At 35.7% G+C, this 22,161-nt stretch overlaps 1 protein-coding gene across 1 annotated transcript; it reads right to left on the minus strand.

The window, feature by feature from the left end:
• Positions 1-1,217: 1,217 nt before the first annotated feature.
• On the minus strand, positions 1,218-21,948 carry LOC140960893 (histone-lysine N-methyltransferase ATX2-like). Its single transcript, XM_073419210.1, has 25 exons — positions 21,108-21,948; positions 20,957-21,008; positions 20,684-20,758; positions 20,352-20,571; positions 17,530-17,653; positions 17,284-17,388; positions 15,154-15,371; positions 14,701-14,793; positions 14,485-14,582; positions 13,665-13,832; positions 12,746-12,883; positions 11,304-11,351; positions 10,066-10,183; positions 9,891-9,956; positions 9,753-9,814; positions 9,463-9,519; positions 8,663-8,731; positions 8,302-8,497; positions 7,252-7,533; positions 5,688-5,749; positions 5,533-5,610; positions 3,431-3,526; positions 2,280-2,383; positions 2,056-2,202; positions 1,218-1,500 (listed from the first exon to the last, which is right to left on the minus strand). The coding sequence occupies exons 1-24, from the start codon at positions 21,749-21,751 to the stop codon at positions 2,061-2,063; spliced, it is 3,315 nt and encodes a 1,104-aa protein (XP_073275311.1). The 5' UTR covers positions 21,752-21,948; the 3' UTR covers positions 1,218-1,500; positions 2,056-2,060.
• Between the last annotated feature and the right edge of the window lie 213 nt (positions 21,949-22,161).

The following is a 22,161-nucleotide window of genomic DNA, read 5'->3' on the forward strand; positions in this document are numbered from 1 at the left end:
TACATCGACTTTTTGTGGATGAGGAAAGTCACAATTAACGATATGATTTCAATAATAAGGAAAATACTTATGATCATGATAAAAGGTTACATGTTATGAATGAAGAAAAGGAAAAAGGTTGAGGTTTATGTTATGAATGTCATGAAAATGTTATTTTTACGTAAAAGTATTTTCACTGTTGCTTGTGATTTTATACGTATTATTTGTTATAAAGATTATGATATGTTGAGTCTTTAGACTCACTAGGTGTGATGGATGCAGATGAGTTTAATGGAGGTCTTGATAGTTGACCTGACTGGACTGAATGTGCACATGACCCGAGGACCAGCGCTTCTACTTTTCCGCACTTACGATTTATGACTTATGATTTACGTTAAAGATTTTTACGACTATTTATTTATGTTTTTGAGAGGTTTAGTATGGGCTATACTTTTCAAATTAATCGATTTTTAGGTTTGGTAAAGCATTTGACGATTCCATGTTTTGACTACTTCACTTGATTTTTAAGTACTTGTTGGTTGGTTTATTTTTAACAATGGTGCAAAATATTTTATGAAAATATTTTTATGTATGGTAAGGGTTCGGACGATTTAGTGAGGTTTGAAAAAAAAATTTTCTAGTACTTTTTAAACAATAAAAATGACAGACGTTTCAGGAAGCATGATGAGCCTTTTATTAAAAAAAATCGATCATTTAAGCATGACATATAGGTTGGAAACCTTGCGTAGCTGTATGTCTTGGAACTATATACCTTGAAGAACAGGCTCGATAGGTATAACAATACAACGTACCAAAATCATAAAATTTAAGGATGTATTTGAAAATTTTAGAAAAATGAAGAGTTTAAACAAAGAAATAAGGGAATAGAGAGCGAGGAGAAAGTTGAGTTTGGAAAAAGAGTCTTTACAAATTTCCCCTTTTTAATGCTAATAAAACTTAACAATTTTTAATATTGAAACAGTAATAAATATAGAAGGATAAATGCAAAACATAGTGGCCGAGAATTAAAAAAGTATCATATAGAATAAAGGGTATTTTTTAAACCATTAGGCTTCAACAATAGTTGATATTAGGCTGATCTTAATGGATTATTTTTTAAACCATTAGGCTTCAACAATAGTTTATACGAGGCTGATCTTAATGGATTAACAAGATGCAACTTATCCTGATAAAACAAGCATAAACATGTACGCCACCAAAATAAAGCACAAACGAGCTTTAACAAACTGTGGTTTTTTTTAATATTTTAGAAAACCAATTACAGGACATTCAGCATGTTTACGAACTTGAAATTAAAATAAATAGCTCCAAGTTCACCTATATCATAAGAACTGAGTTCAACCTTATTTGTTTAATAACAATGAAGAATGCTAAGTTGAGCGAGCAGAAAGAAAAACATAGTTGAGCTCTATCTGCAATCAAATGCCGGCTCGAATATGGAAGCCGGAAGCTCCAAAAAACAATTTGATCCGATTCCATGTACCAACTACACTACAGGTCCTGCATATAGTACGTAAAAAAATTCATTAATAGCTCACGGATGAAAAAATAACAACCCTCCTGACTCCTCAAGCACATATATTTTAGGTCCTACATCTTTTGTAGCTGCTTTAGTTTTCTGCATCCATATTTAATCTTGATATAGAAGAGTAATCCGACTTCTACTCTGTAGCAAGGATAATTTAGTCCTACAGAATGTTTGCACCATTTGCATCTCTCAAACTACCAATACAAGAAACAAATAATTTGAACACACTTCTAAATTCAACGCAAACTTGTTAGCTTCTATAAATCCACGGACTCCTCTCTATGTTGGACTGTATAACAAAGGCCTTATTGCTTCAATGACAAAAATACTTCAAAATGTCAAAGTATGCTCTCAAGTAACAGGTTTTAAACAAAGAAATGGTACGATAATTAAGGTCATGTTTGACGGACTTGACTGCAAGAGGGTGAGAAAGAGAAACTGATGGCGATATGATTCATTGTAACGACTAAAGAATATAAAAGTGAATAAAAATTAAATAAACCAGAGAGAATCGTGGGCTGACTGACCTATTTCATTCACCTTCCCAGTCTTTCAGTTCACTAGGAGTTACATATATCCCTTTTTCTCGTTCCACAGATTCAGCATCATTCACAACACCCCGACACCTAGGAAATCCACAATAACAAGCTAGCCGTTGGTCTTTTGACGCAAACCTGAATATAGGAGGGAACACATTAAGTGATGTTTTGGAAATCAACACAAAATACAGTTATTTGACAAGATGAAATACCTGTAATCATATGTCAGTTCTTCCCACTGTTTTATATCTCGTTTGGCAAATATAATGATGTGGTCGTTGCCATTGATACTAATAGTTCTTGAATAGCAATTCGGCTGAAAAAAAACCTAACTTTTGAGGACAAAATTACTAGAACGTGATGCAAAGGATGACTGATGCGACAACAATTGCTGTTGAATGTTCCACATGTGAGCAAATCCTCAAACAAAGAAACATGAAAACACAAATCAAGTTTATAGCTGCGGCATATCAGATGAAAAGACATTGGACCAACAATTACTAGAGTGGAAAAAAAAGGGGAGATGGTCGAAGCCCAAAAGCTGCCTGCATCAGAAGATAAACAAGAAAAGCCCAAACCAGACTCACTCTCAACCACAGACACGGTAGAAGTAGAGATCCAACAGGATCTAGAAGACGCAATAAACCGCAATGGTGGCATGCACTTCCCACGCCATAGGTAGTTATCGAATAATTATTTTAATTTTGCTTTCTATTTTAAGTTTGGGTTGTTGGCTGCGGAAAAGGGAGAGGAGGAAGAGCATAAAAGCTTGTAAGGAAACTCAGGTTTTTATCGAGAAATCTGAGAGCAATAGAGTTTTGTGGATTCACGCACAGACTCGAAGTGTGACCATTAATAACTTTCTAGATTACCAAAAGTCAACACTACTGCACACCTAATCATAACTTTTCAGGCATGAAGCAATTTAGGTACTATCACGTCCCAAACTTCAAGTCCGGATGGAGATTTCTTTTTCCACTAGCACAAATGAGTCAAAACAAGGACAATTTAACAATTCTCCAAGACCCTTAGGCTTGGATTGGAGATAGAACACAACCAATAGACATTCAATTGATCTTCATAATAGACATTCAATTGATCTTCATAATAGCATCCAATAACAGATAAATTGCATGCCTTTTGAAACAAGCATATTTCACAACTGAAACAAGTTGGAGGAGACACGTTTCCATAAAGCACCATAATTTACAACTTCCAGCTGTAGAAAATTTTATTTTAGGATTTTAAGACGCCAAAAATCCATTAAAACCAGAGAACTTAGTCTTCACGTCATTTTGTTCTTTCTCCAATAAAGAGAACATTGTTTCAAGAAACAAACAGAAGTTATAAGCTCCATACATACTTCACATGAGTGGTTGATCAAATGTGCTATGCTTCCAGCCCTTGTGGCATCCACGACACGTTCATCATCAACACGAAACATGTAAGTTCCAGCACCCTGCATGAAAAACGCTAAAGATTCAAAAGCAGTAGCTGCTATCTAATGAGCTACTTTTACTCAAAATGCAAATAAATTTCATCCTCTCACTGAAAAATTATGGATACAAGAAAAGCCAAGATGATATATTATATAATAATAAGCTTGGTGAACAAATAGTCATTCAAATAACCAAACCATCTAATAATTATCTATTACCCATTTAATTGTATTGTTACGGACATTCTAATACATGGAAGTGTCGAAGACAATAATGTGCATACATCTGACAAAAACAAATGGACTCATCAAACAAGAGTTCACAATTTCAACAGAAAATTCATCGGAAAGAGTTGATTGCAGTTGGAATGTGATACCCAGGCTTCTTGCTAGGTAGTCAGTCTTCGTAACGCCGCATTCTCCATTGTCAGGATTTCCAAGTGCATGATAGGTGACAATTTCGCTGAATGATGATTCCCTTATTTCCATGCCCCGGCATGCCATCTCCTACTATCATTAGGGAATAAGTATCACCACCCCCTAGTCCGGCATTTGGTCCTACCAACTCCACCGACACCGAGACAGATCTTTCTAATGCTATTTCGATGCCGCCAGCAAGCTGCAGGCTTTCTCATCTTTTGTTTTTTCACTGCTTTAAGTGATTGTTACGACCAAGAAGAAACGACAAATCCTATCAGGGATTCAAGCCCGATGAAAGTACTCAATAGAATCCGATTCAGTCAGTAAGTACCCAGAGCCTTCCTCTTGGGGAGCAGACCTAAGTGTATTTAGAAAGAGACCGGTTCTTTCTTTCCTCTCTTTGAATGCAGCATTGAATGGTCCTATTGCTGATGGAAAAGGAAAATGTTGGCATGGGGTTTGAGCAATTTCAATTCCATTTGTTGTCTTTTTCAATTGAAATTTCTCTTTTATACGCCGGTTGAAGCACACGTTGGAGCATCCAAACAAACCAGCAGCGGAAGATGGACTTAGTTATATAATTTAAAAAATAAACTATGGTGGCTCTTTCGATAAGATGAGCTGGAGCACATGCAGAGAGGAGGGGGGGAGGGGGAGAAGAGAGTTCTACAGACCAAGATGGAAATACAAATCAATTTTGAAAGAATGAATTGCTCTATAACCAACTAAACCAGAAAATATGATGAAAGAGATGCCGTATTCAAAGGTCGAGATACAGTTGGTGTCCCTAATGAGATGTTCCACATAAATGTTGCATTTCTAGGACAGTCTGTTAGAAGGCAGCACTGTTATCTCTTCCTTCTATCGACACGTATGGTAGTTCAGAGGGTCTATTAAGTGGCTGATGAAGCACTTCAGGAAATTGACTTGAAGAAATCAATTCCTTTGGTTTAGAGAAAATTAATAATAACTTGAGCAGAAGATATAATGTGATGCACCACTTTGACATGATATAGTGAATCATATAACATCAGGTAAACAAGCAAATACACTAAATAGTTGTATCAAGATGGAAAAGAGTATGCATGCATTTAATCTCATTGGGAGTGAGTGGTGTTAATAAACCAGGTATCCACTTAATTTACTTGTCAAACAGAAGTTATGTAGCAGTGAATCAGGGAAAAGAAGGAATAAGAACAATGAACTTGTAATTCTGACTGAGTTACTATGTCCAGCCTATTGAGAGATTAGGTGTATCAGCAAAGCGAAAAATCTATCAAAGATATCTGTCCAATGTCTAGATTACCCATGTTTCTGCTTCTTATTTGATTAAAATATCTCTGAAATTATGAATCAATTGCAAATTAAGGGAACAAAGTTCATTTTGTTCACTCCATTTTGAGAAAAACACGAGTCCAGTTTTATTAGTGGACAAATAACCATGGATCCCTTGGACTTTAAAGTATGTGTCAGCCACGGCTCTATCCGTGGAATATTTTGGATTAGTCACCAGTATATCCATAGACTCCATGGCATGCGCTTTAACACCAAAGTTTTAGTGATACATGTCGAAACACAATTTCATCAAAACAGATGGAGTTACTTACAACTAGTGAATTATAAATAGAAAGCTCCCTTTTATCAGCCACCGAAGGTCGAATAATTTCCCCAGCATACTCAACTATCTACAAAAAGAATGTAAAATACTTGAGATGTAAATTATCAGAATAATATGCAATATGAGATGATCAAAGCAATTTACCATGTCTCCCGCCCTATGCGGACATTTAGTGAAGACACCAAAACCATGTATCCTAGATTTCCCTGACACCGACATGTGAACGATTAAATTAACAATTTCCACTGCAAATCCAGAAAAAAGTTGATAATATTCTTTTATTGATTACATAACAAATAACTCAAATCAGATGAAAAAAATATATGAATTGAGTAGATCCATCCCCCTCCTACATTTATCACTTTACTCAGGTTCATGTTGTGATAACGTGTCTGTGAACGCAGAAGTAATTTTGTGTGACGCATATAATCTACAACAAATGATTGATGATCAGGTTAGGAAATAATGATTCAAAACATTTGCATGCACACAATTGATTTCTTATCCAAAAATTTGTTAAAGGGGTGGTTGTGAAAGATATGCCATGAAGCATACAAGTAACTGATAGATAGTGTCACACCCCGAGACTGATACCGAGCTCGTGCCTGCGTGATTGCACAATAGACCCCTATAACAACTGCTTCGTATTCGCCCTTGCTTTACGAAAATGAGTAACCCGAGTTACTAACTCATTTTAAATCTTTAAATTTACCGATTTCAGAACGCGACGTCCTCGTCGAGGCCTGACCCCTCGATCCACCAGCGTCGAGAATCTGGAGGTTGTTCCTACAGGTTCAAGAGGTGGCTCCCGTCATGTCGCACTTTGCCCCGCAGTTTCAAGAGGTGGCTCCCAGGCACATGGAACTTTGCCCCGCATAATACTTATTTCCCGGTGTTCCTTGTCAATGATGGTCCCTGATACCATTCTGTCATGCCCCGAGCCCGAGCTTGGGCCCACGTCTGCGTGACTGCCCAATGGGCCCCTATAACTACCACTTCGTATTCGTTGTTGCTTTACGAAAATAATTACCCCAAATTGTTATAGAAGTCCATTGTAGCTCATTATTAACTCATTTTAAATCTTTATTTTTAACCGACAAGAGGTATCACAGATAGTAAGTATTGAATCACGTAGAAACAACATGCTTATGGCTTAATGAATGGAAAAGATCCTTGTGATTGGATTAAACACCTTGGCCAATGAACGTGAAATTACAGGAAACCAGAATAAATCAGACCATGAGACACAAAACCAAGAACCTCTGGTCATGTTCAACAGTCCAATGAATTGAATGGTTCCATGACAAAGGAGCAGGCTGTAAAGATAATGATAGGATAGAGCAAGTAGCCTGGGAGGTGAGAATTTAGCAAGCAGAATTTTTTCCATAAACACAACATGATATAAGTTCAAGATGAATAAGATATAGTTGAAGCAAAAAATGCTAGTTGTTCTACCACCTTATGCATTATATTTAGAAAGACAACTTAGTGGAGAGAAAAACAAGTGCTATCGTTGTCAATCAAATGTTTATGTCAAAACTTCATTGCAAGGAAAACCACACCGGAGACTCCCAGGATTTGAAATATGAGACGAAAGGAGCAGAAGAAAATGTTGACAGCATAAAAAACATCCAAGAGAGACCATTCCTCCAGACCTCCACCAACCAACAAAAGAAAAATAATCATTAATATCGGCAGAAAAGCTTACCAAATGCCAGTCTCTTTCTGAAGGTGTCCCTCATGAACTTGTACTTATCAGACACCAAAAGCATCTCACTAGATGGGTCAAGTTGATACATCTGTAGCTTCTGAAGGTCAATAGAATATTTAGAGCCATCAAGTGCACTGGAGGATTTGTTCCGAAATGGCATATGAGGGCTGTATCCACCAACCAAGTATGGGCTGTTCTCCAAATACAAGCGCTTCGATGAAGCAGAGGCAAGAACTTCAAGTTCATTTCTCCCTCGCCTTTTGAGAGAACTATATGGCTCTACTTGCAAAGAAAAATCCATAATGGGATGATGATTTACTTACATATAAATATCCAGATTAAAAACGAGAGCAAATGAATCCATTAGCAAATCAATGATTGATGCAATAAAATTCCAGAGAAAGAAGCAATCAGAAATTCTCATAACAAAACATTCTTAAATTTGGTAGACTAATACAATCTAAATCTTATTTGTCAAATCAGCTGTTGTGCATCATCAACTCACGACATCAAGTGTTTGGAGTCAAACAACTGAAGCTTGGTTTTTGTCAAGGTACAGATTCGTGAGATAAGTGCTCCTATTTACAAACAGAAGCTCTTTTCTACAAGTCAACAAGAAACATTTAAAGGATAAAAAATTTTCACAACTATAGAGTATGGATAGAAGCTCCTCCACCAAACCAAACCCTATAAAATCTTCTAAATAAGAATCATACATATCCCTCACGACAAACAACTACACTCACGTAAAAGTTCTACATTGAGTAAGAGAATCAGTACGGCAACAAACTGTGGAGAAAAGATCCAAGACAAAGAAATGAGTATAAAAGATAGCAAGTTTTTTTTTCTGGAAAAGTTTGCAAGGTTAATAACTAAGTGGATTCAATATCTCACATTTTCACTGTCAACCGTCTTCAGATCACATAGCACCAAATGAATACACACACAAGTAGCATTTTCAAAGGACACTGATTGTGTATTTCTGAGTGTGTGTCATGTATAGAATGCAAAAAATAAATAAAATAAACAAATAATAGATTATCATACCTGTACGGGCACAGCCAGAAGGGTTTGAAGGTGGAGTATAGTCTCCGCATTCACAGGCTTGCTGTCCAATTCGTTCATCAAGCAAAGGCTCATTGGATAAGGGCCTGTGTTTCTTGCAGAAGGAAAATAATTGAATGCACTGATCTTCCTCATCCTCATCAAAAGGAATAAAATGCAATCGATCAACATCCTCAGGCTTCATATAACATAAAAATACACGTGAATGTGATTGGTAGCAAAAAACTGACAATAAAACAGCAACTGTGAATAATCTAATACGAGAAAAAAAACACTCCAAACAGAGGCTAAAAATATTCCTCCAGACTTGTGTGGGGAAACTCTAGTCATTTCATAGTCATACCTCGACACAAAAGCCAGCGACCCGTGCACAGAGAGGATGATATGCCACACGACAAGTACTGTTTGAACACTGCAAAAGAGTAGGAAAAAAGATGACTCAGTGCAACTGAACTAAAGAAACCAAAAATTACATCAGAAAATCGCATCATAATTGAAATAGCAGTAGCTCAAATTTCAATGGCAATGCCTGTATCTGCGGCTATCATTTTAGCAATGAGCACAAAAAAGAAAAAGTCATGCTGCATTCGATGAAGATTTTGAAGAATAATATCTAACAAAAGCATGTTAAAGGAGTAAAGGTTAGGAACTATGATAAGGAATAATCTTTTCCGGTTCATTATCTCGGAAACATGAAGTATGGAGGGGATATGGTATGAAGATCAGTGTGTAATGGCAATGTAAATAAATCTGACTGGAAGAATACTAGCAACTCGTCACACACACGTTAAGCATAAATCTCAAAACGGAAACATATCTAATTAGAAATCAAATTTTATTCTTTTAATTGTAGAATCTCTAAGGAAGTTGATCTCCTACGAGCTATGAAATATTCAGGAATCATGAGAACAGGTATTTTCCACAAGAACAATATGCAGAAGTATAAAACGATTAAATTTGGAAGAAAATTTTTCCATTAGTGTTTCAATAAAATTCATGGCACCTACATCGTCGCAACACCTTGAAAACCAACAAGCAAAAGAAAAATAATGGACATCAAAACCATGTAAGAAGGCAAGAGCAAAAGAAAAATAAGAGAGTGACAACCCAGGCACGGAGCAGAAAGAACAAGGAATAATCTACCTGAATACATGCACCATAAGGAACACCACATATGCTACATAATAGCTTCCAGCGATCCTTCACAATTAAGAAAGTAAAAATGTAAAAATATTCAGTATTATAATTTTCAGTAACAGAACTAAACTGAAAAATTAAAACACTGCCTAGTGTTTTGAAGCCATTTTTAAGGAGTAAATCAGCAGAGTTCATAAAAAAGGACCTGGGGCACTTCAAAAGTAGCTTATCAGGATAATATTTATTGAGAAGAAGCCAGAAGTTAATAGAAGGGATACTAGAATGAGAGAAGATACCTTATGTATTCTCTGAATCCCATCGATGGGCTCCATTTTCTTAATATCAGATAAACAAGTTTCTGGTTATAACAAATTAATCGATTAACTTCAATACTTTTATGTATAAGAGAACAAAATTGTGAACAAAACGGAAACCTGGTATCCATATAGCACAAGCAAGATGAGCCCACTCCCCATCTGTGGTCGGCTTCATGGCACCCCCTAAATCAAGGTATAGTCACATACTTTAATATTACAAACGGCCAATGCCCCAAATAGATATACATACGAAACTGAGGGAGGAAAAATAAACAGATGGATTTTTGAATACCTATAATAGGACACAAGCAGCAAGGAGGAGGAAGTTCAGGAGCTCCAGGACGACACAAGTTGCACAACCAAAGAGCTCCATCAGTAGGCTCAAGTTCACCATAGCATCTAGCATGCACCTGGATGAATATTTACAGGATGTTACAGGTTATAGGGATCGAGTCAAATTTGACAAAAAACAGAAGTGATAAATCATTTCATCTAAAGAAAACAAAAGATAAACAAAAAAATCGCAAGTGAGACTGATGGAAGGCAAGGAAAATTTTAAGGTCACGTTGCTGATGAAAAGATGGCAGTTTGAAGCGCTTCAAAGATTGCAGAAGCCAATGTCAAATCAATTTAAGGGGCCTTCAAATGTGCTGAAAATCACAAGAAGCTAATGCCATAAGACAGCAATGATTAGGTAAATTATTTTTCTTTCAGCTACAGATAGTTTATGGCTGGATACAGATGCAGCTTTATGCTGGATATTTAAAAAGAAAAAAACATATAAACATCATCTACAAACTGCACCATGCTACAGCAAAAACTTTTAGGATTAACATATAAGATAAGAAAGTTAAATGATAGTAGTAATGCAGTAATATGAAAGTTAAATGATAGTAGTAATGCCGTAGAACGGCGTTCTACAAAATATACAACTAAGATGAAGTAAAACAAGTGAAGACGGCTAAGATGAATCAAACAAGTATTTCAAAACATAATCATGAGATGCTGCCCACAAGAAGCAACCAAACACTCACTAAACAAATAAAAAAATTAATAAACATGGAATTCTGGATGCAGCTATAACTTCAGGCCATGATGGTACACAGGAATGGGATAAGATGGAGATGGAAAGTTTTGGAATGGAACAGGGATAGAAGATGAATGTCATTTATATACCATTCCTAGGATCGGTACCATAAAAAGTGAAAAACAAATGGAATGACGATTCGAAATTTGATTTCAACTTATGATTGAAAGGTGAAATAAATGATAGGAATAGATTGGCTAATCCTATAGGAAATGGAGGGAATGAATATTCCCAGCTTCTATTCCTATGAATCAGGGAATATAGACATTCCAAATACCAATCATGTGTTTTTGGAATAGCTTCGGGAATGCTAATTCCATTCCTTTGTGCCAAGCATGAACTTAAGGAAACAACCAAAATAGGAAACTGCAGTAGAAGATGCATAAGATAGAAGAAAGCAGAAGATTTCAATTTTAAAACAAAGGATAAAAACACAGAAATACCATCATTCTGCATTTGTCACACTGAAGAAATAAATTGCTCTCGTACTCCTGAAATAAAAAATGTGCATCAGTAGATATAGTGAACTTTGTAGAATCGATACATCAAGAGGCTGATAGATAGTTTCAGAGACAAATACGGTGATGTGATTATTGAAAAGTAATAAATCCTAAACCAACTGTGTGGTAAGATTAAATTTGAATACAATTTTCAATGACAAGTCCAATCAGTGGAGCAGCGCAAAGCAACCCAGCTCCAGAGTATATTCAAGGATGCTGTTCCACTGCCAAACCACTTCCAGCAACTCTTTTCCTCAGCTACAAGGCACCATCCCCACCCCTACCTAAGATCCTGCCTCCCTCCAAAATTAAGCCCATTTGACTTTCCACACCAACACAGTTCCACACAACGGCAGAACTCATTTCTTCAACTACCACTTCAAGAGAACCCAAGCACCATCATCACCATCACAGATCCAGTTTCCACTTTTTCCTCTTTCTAATCCTTCCCCATCGCGTCCCCTCATTCTTTACTAATTTCTCCAGTCGCACCCACCGTTTATAGTTTCTGCTTTGTTGTTGAAATATTGAATGCTGTTTTATTTTTCATTCATCAGGTTTTGGAGAAGATTACATTGCAAAAGCTGCTGATGAAAGGATTTTTCAGATGTTAACTAGAATGAGATTGAAATCATTCAACAAATTAACACTCAACACTATTGCTCTCTTGATAAAAACATTGCATTAATTATGGTGTGATAGTTTATCGAAAAAAATCCAACTTATTACCAGGCACGTGATTTAATGAAGTTTGAAGAAATGTAATCAAATGAGGGAGTGTCATTCATCCACTGTTTCCTCTTTCTAGTCCTTCCCCATTGCGTCCCCTCATTCTTTCCTAATTTCTCTGGTCGCACCCACCATTTATAGTTTCTGCTTTATTGTTGAAATATTGAATGCTGTTTTATTTTTCATCCATTAGGTTTTGGAGAAGATTACATTGCAAAAGCTGCTGATGAATTTGGAAAGGATTTTTGAGATGTTAACTAGAATGAGATTGAAATCATTCAACAAATTAATACTCAACACTACTGCTCTCTTGATAAAAACATCACATTAACTATGGTGTGATAGTTTATCGAAAAATTCCAACTTATTACCAGGCACGTGATTTAATGAAGTTTGAGGAAATGTAATCAAATGAGGGAGTGTCATTTATCAATCATCTTCCTAACATAGTAATGAAAACATCCACATACTTTTCGTGATTCATTTTGCGAAGCAAGAAAGAAATTATATAAAGAATGAACAAATATCTTTGAGTCAATTTCAAAGAAAATCGAGAAAGCAAACACTCTAAAGAAATTCTTGCTCCAGAAGTAAAAGAGCAGTCAAGCCCGAATTTAATTAATACAGCTGATCCGTGACTAGAAAATAATATTTACCTCATCCATATGGCAAACATTGCACTTATCAAGGTCCCTCCATTCAACATGAACAGATCTGTAACCAGAAGAACCGCCCTTGGTTCTTTTAGATGCAGATTGAGAGGATTTCGATTTCTGTCTGGAATTTGACATTTCCTGCAAATATCAGGATGAAATTTTACAATCCATGATAGGCATCAGAAACGTGGGCTCAAACAATTCTTTCACTGCGATAAGAAATCACTAAATTACCGATGAGGGTTTACGGCAAAAACAAACTGTAGCCCTAATTTAACTGTAAATATGGAACAAATACGCACATGTGTACACACATCGTCCGCAGTATTTATGACACATGTCATTGATATATTTCGCTCCGGATTATTTAAAGATAAGTGTCAAATGTCAATCACAAAAATACAGAAGTCCAGATAAGATACACCAAAAGAAAGAAATTCACATGCAGTTGCGACCGTTATGTTTGGAACAGTTGACATAAATAGCAAGATATCCTATATTCTGATTCTTAATTGTGGGAGGGAAGAAATAGCTCTCCCAGGTTGTTTATTGAGGTAAAATGCAGAAGGTCCAATCGAATTTGTCAAAATAACACATTTATATGTCATGAAATGTTGAATTGGGATCCCTAGATTTTGATTCAGCTTCTATATGGTCTAATTTGTCTTGCTAAAAGGGAAATTAGAAACTAAATTAGAAACTGTTCTAAGGGATATTATTGAACTGTCATTTTACATGATTTGTACAATGGGAGAGGATAACATAAAGCAAGGTCAATGAATTATAGATTCCTAGGGGTAAAACTAGTGCACAAATCAATTTAACTTGACAAATGCTTAGGAGAAAAGACTAACTTCTTCAAGTTCCTATCAAAAAAAAACTTCTTCAAATAATATATAGTACGATTGTGCATTCCTACCTGGATGAGTTTTGAAACTTTTGGGTGGGACAAACCAAACATAAATAACCCGGATTTAAAGCTCTGTTCAGTTTCAACAGCAGCTTTGTGATCAGAAATGCTTGTTCGCACCTTCTTAACCCGTTCATATATTTTATTCCAACAAGCAGATGGAGTTGATCCATTAAACTGAAAGGAAAAATATTTCAACAAAAAGGATGAATCTGTATTAATCGTGTATATAGCAGGGTAAAACAAGTTCAAATAAAATTTACATTCAATCAATTGAAAACAAAAACAAATCAAACTGATGGTAAGGGAACCCCATAATAAAAGGTAAAAAGCAACAAAGAACCATATCAACTGGCTTAAGTTGAAGAAAATATATGCAAACCACGGCCTGTTATTAACATTTTAATTCAAACACACTTTTAATGATGAAAGAAAATAAAGTAAAACACAAAAAAGATTGCATATATATAATTTTAATTCATTTATAAATTCATACAAGTCTCCAGGATGCCTCAATGCCAGAATTCACATACTAGAGATTACATTCACCGGGAGACATATTAGCTTAAATGTGAAGCAACCGATTTAGATTTACATCCAAAAATCACAAGCTCTGAAGTTAAACATCAGGCATGGCAACTCGTGAAAACAACATAGTACAGTGCACATGAAATGACGTAAAAAAATGAATGTAAAGGGAAAAGGACGAGAAAATTAGCAATGAACATGAAAAGTAAATGAATGCATAGAAAGACAATGGACAAAAAGTAAATGCACAAGAATAGAAGGAGAAACTGATAGTCTTATAAATAATATCACTGCCTGATACCTCTTCTTCATCATCTGTTGTAACTCTAAAAAGAGGTCTGGTCCTGGAGTCAACATCTCTTAGTACTTGCATCTTATATAAGACGCACATACTTGGATCTGAAGCCAGATTAAAAACAAATATAGAATTAGGATAAGGCCAATAATAATATATAGGATACCATGAAAATCTATGATTAAGTTACAACCCAAAGAGACGTCAAGAGTAGTAAATCACCCGCTATTGAAGGAAACTTCCTCATAGCGGTATACCCCTCAGGCCATATAAATCTCTCATTTCGGAAATTATCAGTCTCTTTGACAAGTTTTCCTGCATGTCCAATCACGGGTAATGAGCTTAAGAGTTGGTTCATAAATTATATGAGAAAAGAAGATCAACTTCTTTCACAAGTAAAAATGAAGAATCATGATGCCATAGATGTTATCACAAGTATGCAAAATATATAGAATATTTAGTGTTAAAGGTCTATAGCCTTTGGGTCCTCCTTTTCAAGATCAAGCCCCATCATACTGCAGGTCTCATATATTTGCAATATCAGGCAGTCGCAATATGGAACGCTCAAATAGGAGAAGTAAGACTACTAAACAGAAACAGAAACAGAAACTCCAATAACATAAGAGAATCCTTTCACCAATACAATGTACACAATGTTAACTTATCAAGACCTACCAAGGCTAATCACTTGCAACTCTCCAGATTCAAGTTGGCAGCTCTTGAGGTCTTCAAGTTTCCTCGACATTTCTTCATGGCATAGGCACTCTTCATCACCTGAATCAGCTCCATCTTCTTTCTCTCCACTTCCACTATCATTATTATCACCCTCATGGCTCTCACCACCATCTCGCAGCTGTAGCATTTCATTCGGGAGCTTCTGTTCACTAAGATACCTAATCAAATGCATCCAATATCTTAATAATCGTTATCAGCAATCATAAAAGATGCACCATTTTGTTCAACCTTTTTTCTCCACAAAATTAAAACGCAAAAAAAATCTTTAAATTAATCTATTCTTAACATATGATTCATATTCATCAAAATGATGCAATACAAGTAAATAATTTAAAACCCATTAACTGTCCTTAAATGCATGAAAATCAACAGTCTCAAATTCATCCAAAATCCATACGACAAGGCAATGAGGTATTATCTCCCCATTCAGAGATGGGAGAATCCTGAGGATATCTGAAAAAATTTGCCTAGATACTTTTTTCTAGTCTAAATAGAGAAACTGTCATTCTTTACAACAAAATATTGAAAACAAACCTTTCAAACCATGATAAGTAAAAATTTATAAACATGGGTTTGACCATCAACAAGTTACATAAAGGAGTTTGGCCGTTCAAATCAACAACTCACACCATTCTGGACAGCTAGACTGGTTTAGTTTGGTATGAACTATGATCAGGTTCTAAAAGGTTCTCATTGCCTTTGTACCAACGACTGAAATACATGAGAGAAAATCAATTAATTAATTAAAAGTCAAACAGCTTGTTTTCAATTAAAAACCATGCAATGTAAAAAGAAAACAAAAAAATCGAAAGAGTGATTTATAGGTTCAGACTAGGGATTTTAGAAGGGAAATTGTCAGTCACAACAATGTTCAAATGGGTAAAAGTAACCAAGCTGGCAACAGGATAAATAGGGTACAACATTCACCCAAATTATTTTCACTCAAGAAAAAGAACAAATGGAAATTGGAAAAAACTTTAATGCACTCTAGGGAAAGGTATTAACCAAACAGTAAATCAAGACTTGCCTCAATTTAAATGTAAATCATCAACCCCGCTTAGTTTTTTACAAGGTTGTAAATGGCGGGAGGCGGTGGCGGCCGCCTTGGCGGTGCCCAGGCGGTGCTTAGGCGGTTGAATTTTTTAAAATAATTTTTTATAGATAATCATATACAATCATACAATATAATCACAAATAGTCATCATTTTTAATGTAAGATGTGTAATTAAAAAATATTTAAGCACAAATAAGCTTCATACAATATAATATCATCTAGATGATGTGCAAATAAATATATAAATGCAAATTAATAAGATAACTAATAAAGATTTATCATCATATTAACATTATTATGCCAACAAAGTAATATAATTACTTATACCAAAAAACTAAGTTTAATATCAAAGTTTTAATCCATTATCCATCATTAGAACAAGTACAAAACTAAACATAACGAATCTTCCAAATCATCTACATATGCACCCAGTGTGTGGTGGGCTTTGTGGTTGAGACTTGAGAGTGAAAACCAAAAGTAAAAAAAAGAAAGTGGGGTGTGCTAGAGTTTTGAGATTTAAAATTAGTTGACTTTAACTAGGTTTTTAAAATTTGTTGACTACAACTTAAAAATCTTGATTGGCCGCCTCGCCCGCCTCCTCGCCGCCTCGACCCGTCTCCCCAACACCATATAGCTTGGGCCGTCTAAAACAGCCGTCTCATGTGTAGGCGGGGCGGTCGAGAGCTGCCTACCGCCTACACACTCGACCGCCATTTAGAACACTGGTTTTTTAACTTGACTGCCTGGGTATGACCGGTGTCTTATCACGAATATGATATTTGTGTTACTTTGCTATTTGTATTTGTTCACTCACTCAGATATGCCCGGAGTATGCCCAGAGCTTACTCTCTTGGTCAATAAAATCACATTTACTGATAAAAAAGGACAAGAAAAATATGATGGGGTTATGTGTTCTCACATTTCCTTACCTCCAGAAAGTTGTTTGTCAAATGCAAGTTAGCTCATTTAGAATTCTAAAGATCTGAGCTTTAAGTAATTAAATTGACAAAACTCACATTTTTGCCTCCTCCAAAGCTCGAGCAAAAGCTGGTTTCTTGCACTTCAAATGGCAGGAAGAAAGAAGGCCCTTGAGAAAAGAGATAACCTGTTTCTTCGTTACCCTGAATGGTATAAAAAGCAATCAAAAATCCATTAGACTACCCAAAAATTACTCGTGATTTCCAGCAGCATAATCACTACAACAAAACTGCATCATAGTCTTGGGTAGGAAAATTTCTTCAAAACATTAAAAGAAAAGATACCTAGCAAAATCATAGGTGCCAAAGAACTGCACTAGGACTGATTTTTCACCAGATGTTTTGTTTAAACCTTTGGGTGTACCCACTTGAGATTCATCTAGAACAATAGCTGGCCAAACAGCATGTCCTACATAAAAAATTTGACAACTTTACTGAAAATGGACTTTAGCTCTCACTGTTTGATAAAAAGTCATACTCGGTGCGTCAAAATAAAAATGGCTTTTTTTTGTAAAGCCACTGAATTTATGTGTGGTGAGGGGGGGAGTGAGGCCCTACCAGCTCATTAACTCGAAAGAATTTAGTACGTAGGAGGTAACGATCAGACAAACCTCCAAAATTTACAAGCAAGAAAGTAACATACCACGTAAACCTAAATGACAGCCAGTTATTTCCAAAATAATACATCTCTCTGTGACGAATAGCACTTTTTAAGTAAACGTTACTTTAATACATGATGGTTAAATCTTGAAAAATGGTAATGGAACTTTCTCGAGAGTAATTAAATGAGAGAACGAAAAGAATAAATCAGACAACAAGAATCAGATAATGAATGAAAGAAAATAAAAAGGAAACTTAATTGGCATTTAATGTCAATTTTAGGCATCTCATTAAACAAATCTGGACAACAAGAATCAGATAATAAATGAAAGAAAATAAAAGGGAAAGTTAATTGGCATTTAATGTCAATTTTAGGCATCTCATTAAACAAATCTGGACACCTAATTATTATGACCGAACCACCGCTATCGAGTGTTAAATGGAGACTGAAATTCCAACTAATCTCTGTTATGTATTTAAAATCCAGATGTTTAGACACGTTTCTGAAGCTTATGGGACGAGGGTAGAAGGCAGTCCTTCCTTTAAAATAAATATCTAAATTCTTCATCAAACATGCAATTGTTTGACTTCAATGGGGCTAAGTCTTTTTTTTACAAGTAGTTATTGTGACAATATCTTGTTTTAGATTTAATTGTGACATATTTTACAACAATTGTCCAGTATGACAGTCACTATCTGCATTCCAGGTAAGAAATAGGAAAATGAAACCCAGCTAACATAAATTGTTTATTATCTCATTTGTAACTTAAGAATTTTATTTATGCTAGTCACCATAAAAATCAGTAGTAACCAAAGAATCAATACATTTAAGTGTTCTACAATTCTGTTTGTCAAGAACAAGTTCTACAAATTCTCATCATAGAAGATTGCTTAACTCATCATTATTACAATAGGTTCACAAACGGACCAATTAAAATATTATGATAATAGACACTGAGGTTCCATCTGCAGCATAAATATATGAAGCAAGGTCAAGGGGCTCCGCATGGACTTTCATGAGCTTGTAACTTGTGGACTATGCAGTGCATAAGAACCTTAAAATTACCTGATCGTATACACAGAAAAAAAAGGCAATACAACTTTGAAAAAATAATTTAGTACAGTGAATTAAACTCCAAACTCATTATATTTTATTCTCTCTGTGTTACATAGAACTGCAATTTCTAATTGTCAGATCAGACATTGGAAATTGAAGCGGGGAAAATAGATGCATGTCCGACAACTGGAGAGAAAGAAATCAAAGTTGTTATGCATTTCATGGAATGTATCAAATGGATTAACTGCAATTTCGCAACAAACTCGTGATTGTTTTTATTTCAAATATTGACAGCAGCAAATATTGTGTAAAATCATATTTTAGTTTCTCAACAAACTTCAGAAATGGGACAGACTTTGTTTGATCCGATACAAAGTAATGTAATAATTAACGTTAAAAAAATTATTCATGTTGGCATGCTTCTGCTTGATTTGCATTAAACGCAGCCTAAAGCAACACTGCTCCAAAATGCTTGCCTATTGATTTCATCTATTTAATTTTACAAAACATTTAAGCACAACGATTTTACAATTGAAAGAAAAGGACTTCTATATATTTTTTCTTACATACACTAAATCCACACCAAGTATTGCCACGAAAAATAGTCGAGGAAATGTTTCGGATCTACTATCAATGCCTAGGTTTATTGAACCGAGATAAATTTTGTTGAGCAATTTCTTAGTACTTAACCAAAAAGAATGAGCAAAAAATTCTTCTATGCCAGTCATTTCCGCCATTTGTGTTCTTAATGTAAACAATGTGCGCAAAATGGTTTTCCTTCTAATGAGCCCTTTATTTCACTGGCATGGCTACAGTAGATTACAAGAAATGACTAATTTGTAGCCTCCAAAATGAACTTAACATTCAAATGATAAGCTGTGAAAATGGCAACATCTTCTTGCTTTCTGCTATGGTAATTGTAATGGCATATCGTTAATTTAACAGCAATAATTATATGCATCTTGTTGCAGCAGCAGAACCCTGTGCATATATTCTTTGAAATTATCATCCCCTTTATTAATGCTCATTTGCACAAAATAACTATATCACTGCCAAATGTCCAAAATCTGTATAATCAACCACTAACTGAAAAGACACTAAAACAAAATCCATAGAACTCAACTTAATTACCAGTACCCCGTTATTTAGAGAAATTCCCTCACTCAAAAATGAGGAATCTCTTCAATGATCATCAGAGGTTCAATAAATGCAATTTTATCCTACTAGCAAAAGGCATTTCATGAACAATTCCTAAAGGCACATAGCAGATCTTTACGGCAGGATGAGGAATGGGCTTGAAGAAGCAACTTCTAATAATAGCAATTGATTTCGAAAATACAAATATTGCAAAGTGACATAAAATCCATTATATTATGAAGGGTAATCCAATAGAAACATATACCATAAAAGATATGCAATGTTTAAATAAAATCAAAGTAGCACAGCGCACCAGTAAGTTTAGCCCAAATTATATCCCCGCAGTCAACGTCCTGGCAATCATCCAAACTTGCAGCCAACACCATCATCTCATTCACATCAATAGGATCGGTTTCTGAACTATTCTCAAGGCACCTCAACTCTAAACTTTGCATTTCCTCATGGGAGACATAGAACTTGACTCGTTCATTTGCCAAAATTAAATTCTCCTCCTCCTCGTCCTCATATTTCACCTACATTACACACCAAAATTACCAAAACAAAATGTTCATGATTCATTCATGTCATCGTATGAAAATGCACAGCATTGTGTATCTCAATTAATCAAAAGTGTAAGAACAATACATGATGTCGTCCAGCCTCCAAATTATAACCAAGCACACGGCCAGAATACCAACGTGCATCAAGTGGCCAGTACACCTGTTCCATTTAAATTCAAGCAGGTACGAGTGAACGTAAAATTCACAAAAAGTGTTAATTTTTTTATATGATTAGCCCACGACCTCCAATCACATTAAGAAATTGATACAAGTGATGATGGACACATGTATTAATGCAGCAACATCAAATATGCACAAAAAATCACATGCCCACTTTTAATTCAATTAAAGTTCACACCTTGCATTGTAACCCAGTAAATTTCTTAGGATCAATGCCCTCAAAGCTGAGCCTGCATATGGCACGAAACACCCAACTTAGATGTCAAACCCGACAGAATGTTCTTTGTAAGTAAACCTGGGAATGATTAAAAAAATGTAATTGACAATACCAAACCCATTTTTTTGTCTTAACACCTCCCGATTTCTTCAAAACACTCTTAGAAAGAACATCGGGTTCATTTTTCCCCTTTTTACTCTTTCGATCAACAACACTGGTATTAGGATTAGTATCTTTCTCCACACTTAGACATTTAATTTTATCAACATTATGACAAACGTCTAATTTACTCAACTCCTCGCAATCAACCCCCAATTTCGTCAACTCTGGGCTGCTTCCATCTTTCCTCCGCTTTACAACACTCTTCCCACCTCCTTCCTCTACCTCCGGTCTCCCACTTAACCCGCCCTCACTCAATTCCATTTCTAAAAACGACATCTCCTTCCTTTTCTTCTGCCGTGAGTAAACCCGAGTTACAGCCGGTTTAATCACCACCATACGCAATTGATCACTTTCTTCCATTTCCGGCTGTGGTGGCTTACGGGCGGCAGCCTTTACTTTCTTCAATCCAGAAGCGGAGACGCAAGGCGAGGTCGCGGAGTACACCTCGCAAATGGTCATGTACTTCAGAGGAGCGTTACCCCTCTGGAACTCATCCTCATCATGATCTTCCAACGGCGGAGCATTCAATTTCACGCCGTGCTTCTCGTCGGCTGCGGCGGGAGACAAATTCGACGTCGGGAATGCAGCAACCATGGGATATTGGGATGTTTTTAGTCCGAATTAACTCACGTTTTTCTTCAATTCTGCACCTCTTTCTTTTGATTGCTGTGATGAAGATTAAAAGGGGAATTTTTATTAGGGTTTTTGAGAGGGGAAATAATCCGATTTCCCGCCGTTTGGCACCGCTCGGGGATGGCGAATATATATAGTACATGTGTGTGTGTGTCCTCTCTGTCAAGTGTCTCCACGTTGGTAACATGTGCAGGATTTTGATACATACATACATACAGACATATATATATATACATACATACATACATACATACATATATATATTCTATCTATTCTATTTTATTAAAATTGAGCACATGATAATAACCATTTAAGAAAGACACAAACTTTTTCTTTCAATTTTATCCATATTACATTTTGTTTTTTTAAAA

This window comes from Primulina huaijiensis, chromosome 16 (genome assembly GCF_012295235.1).
Source record: "Primulina huaijiensis isolate GDHJ02 chromosome 16, ASM1229523v2, whole genome shotgun sequence".
NCBI classification, from domain to species: domain Eukaryota; kingdom Viridiplantae; phylum Streptophyta; class Magnoliopsida; order Lamiales; family Gesneriaceae; genus Primulina; species Primulina huaijiensis.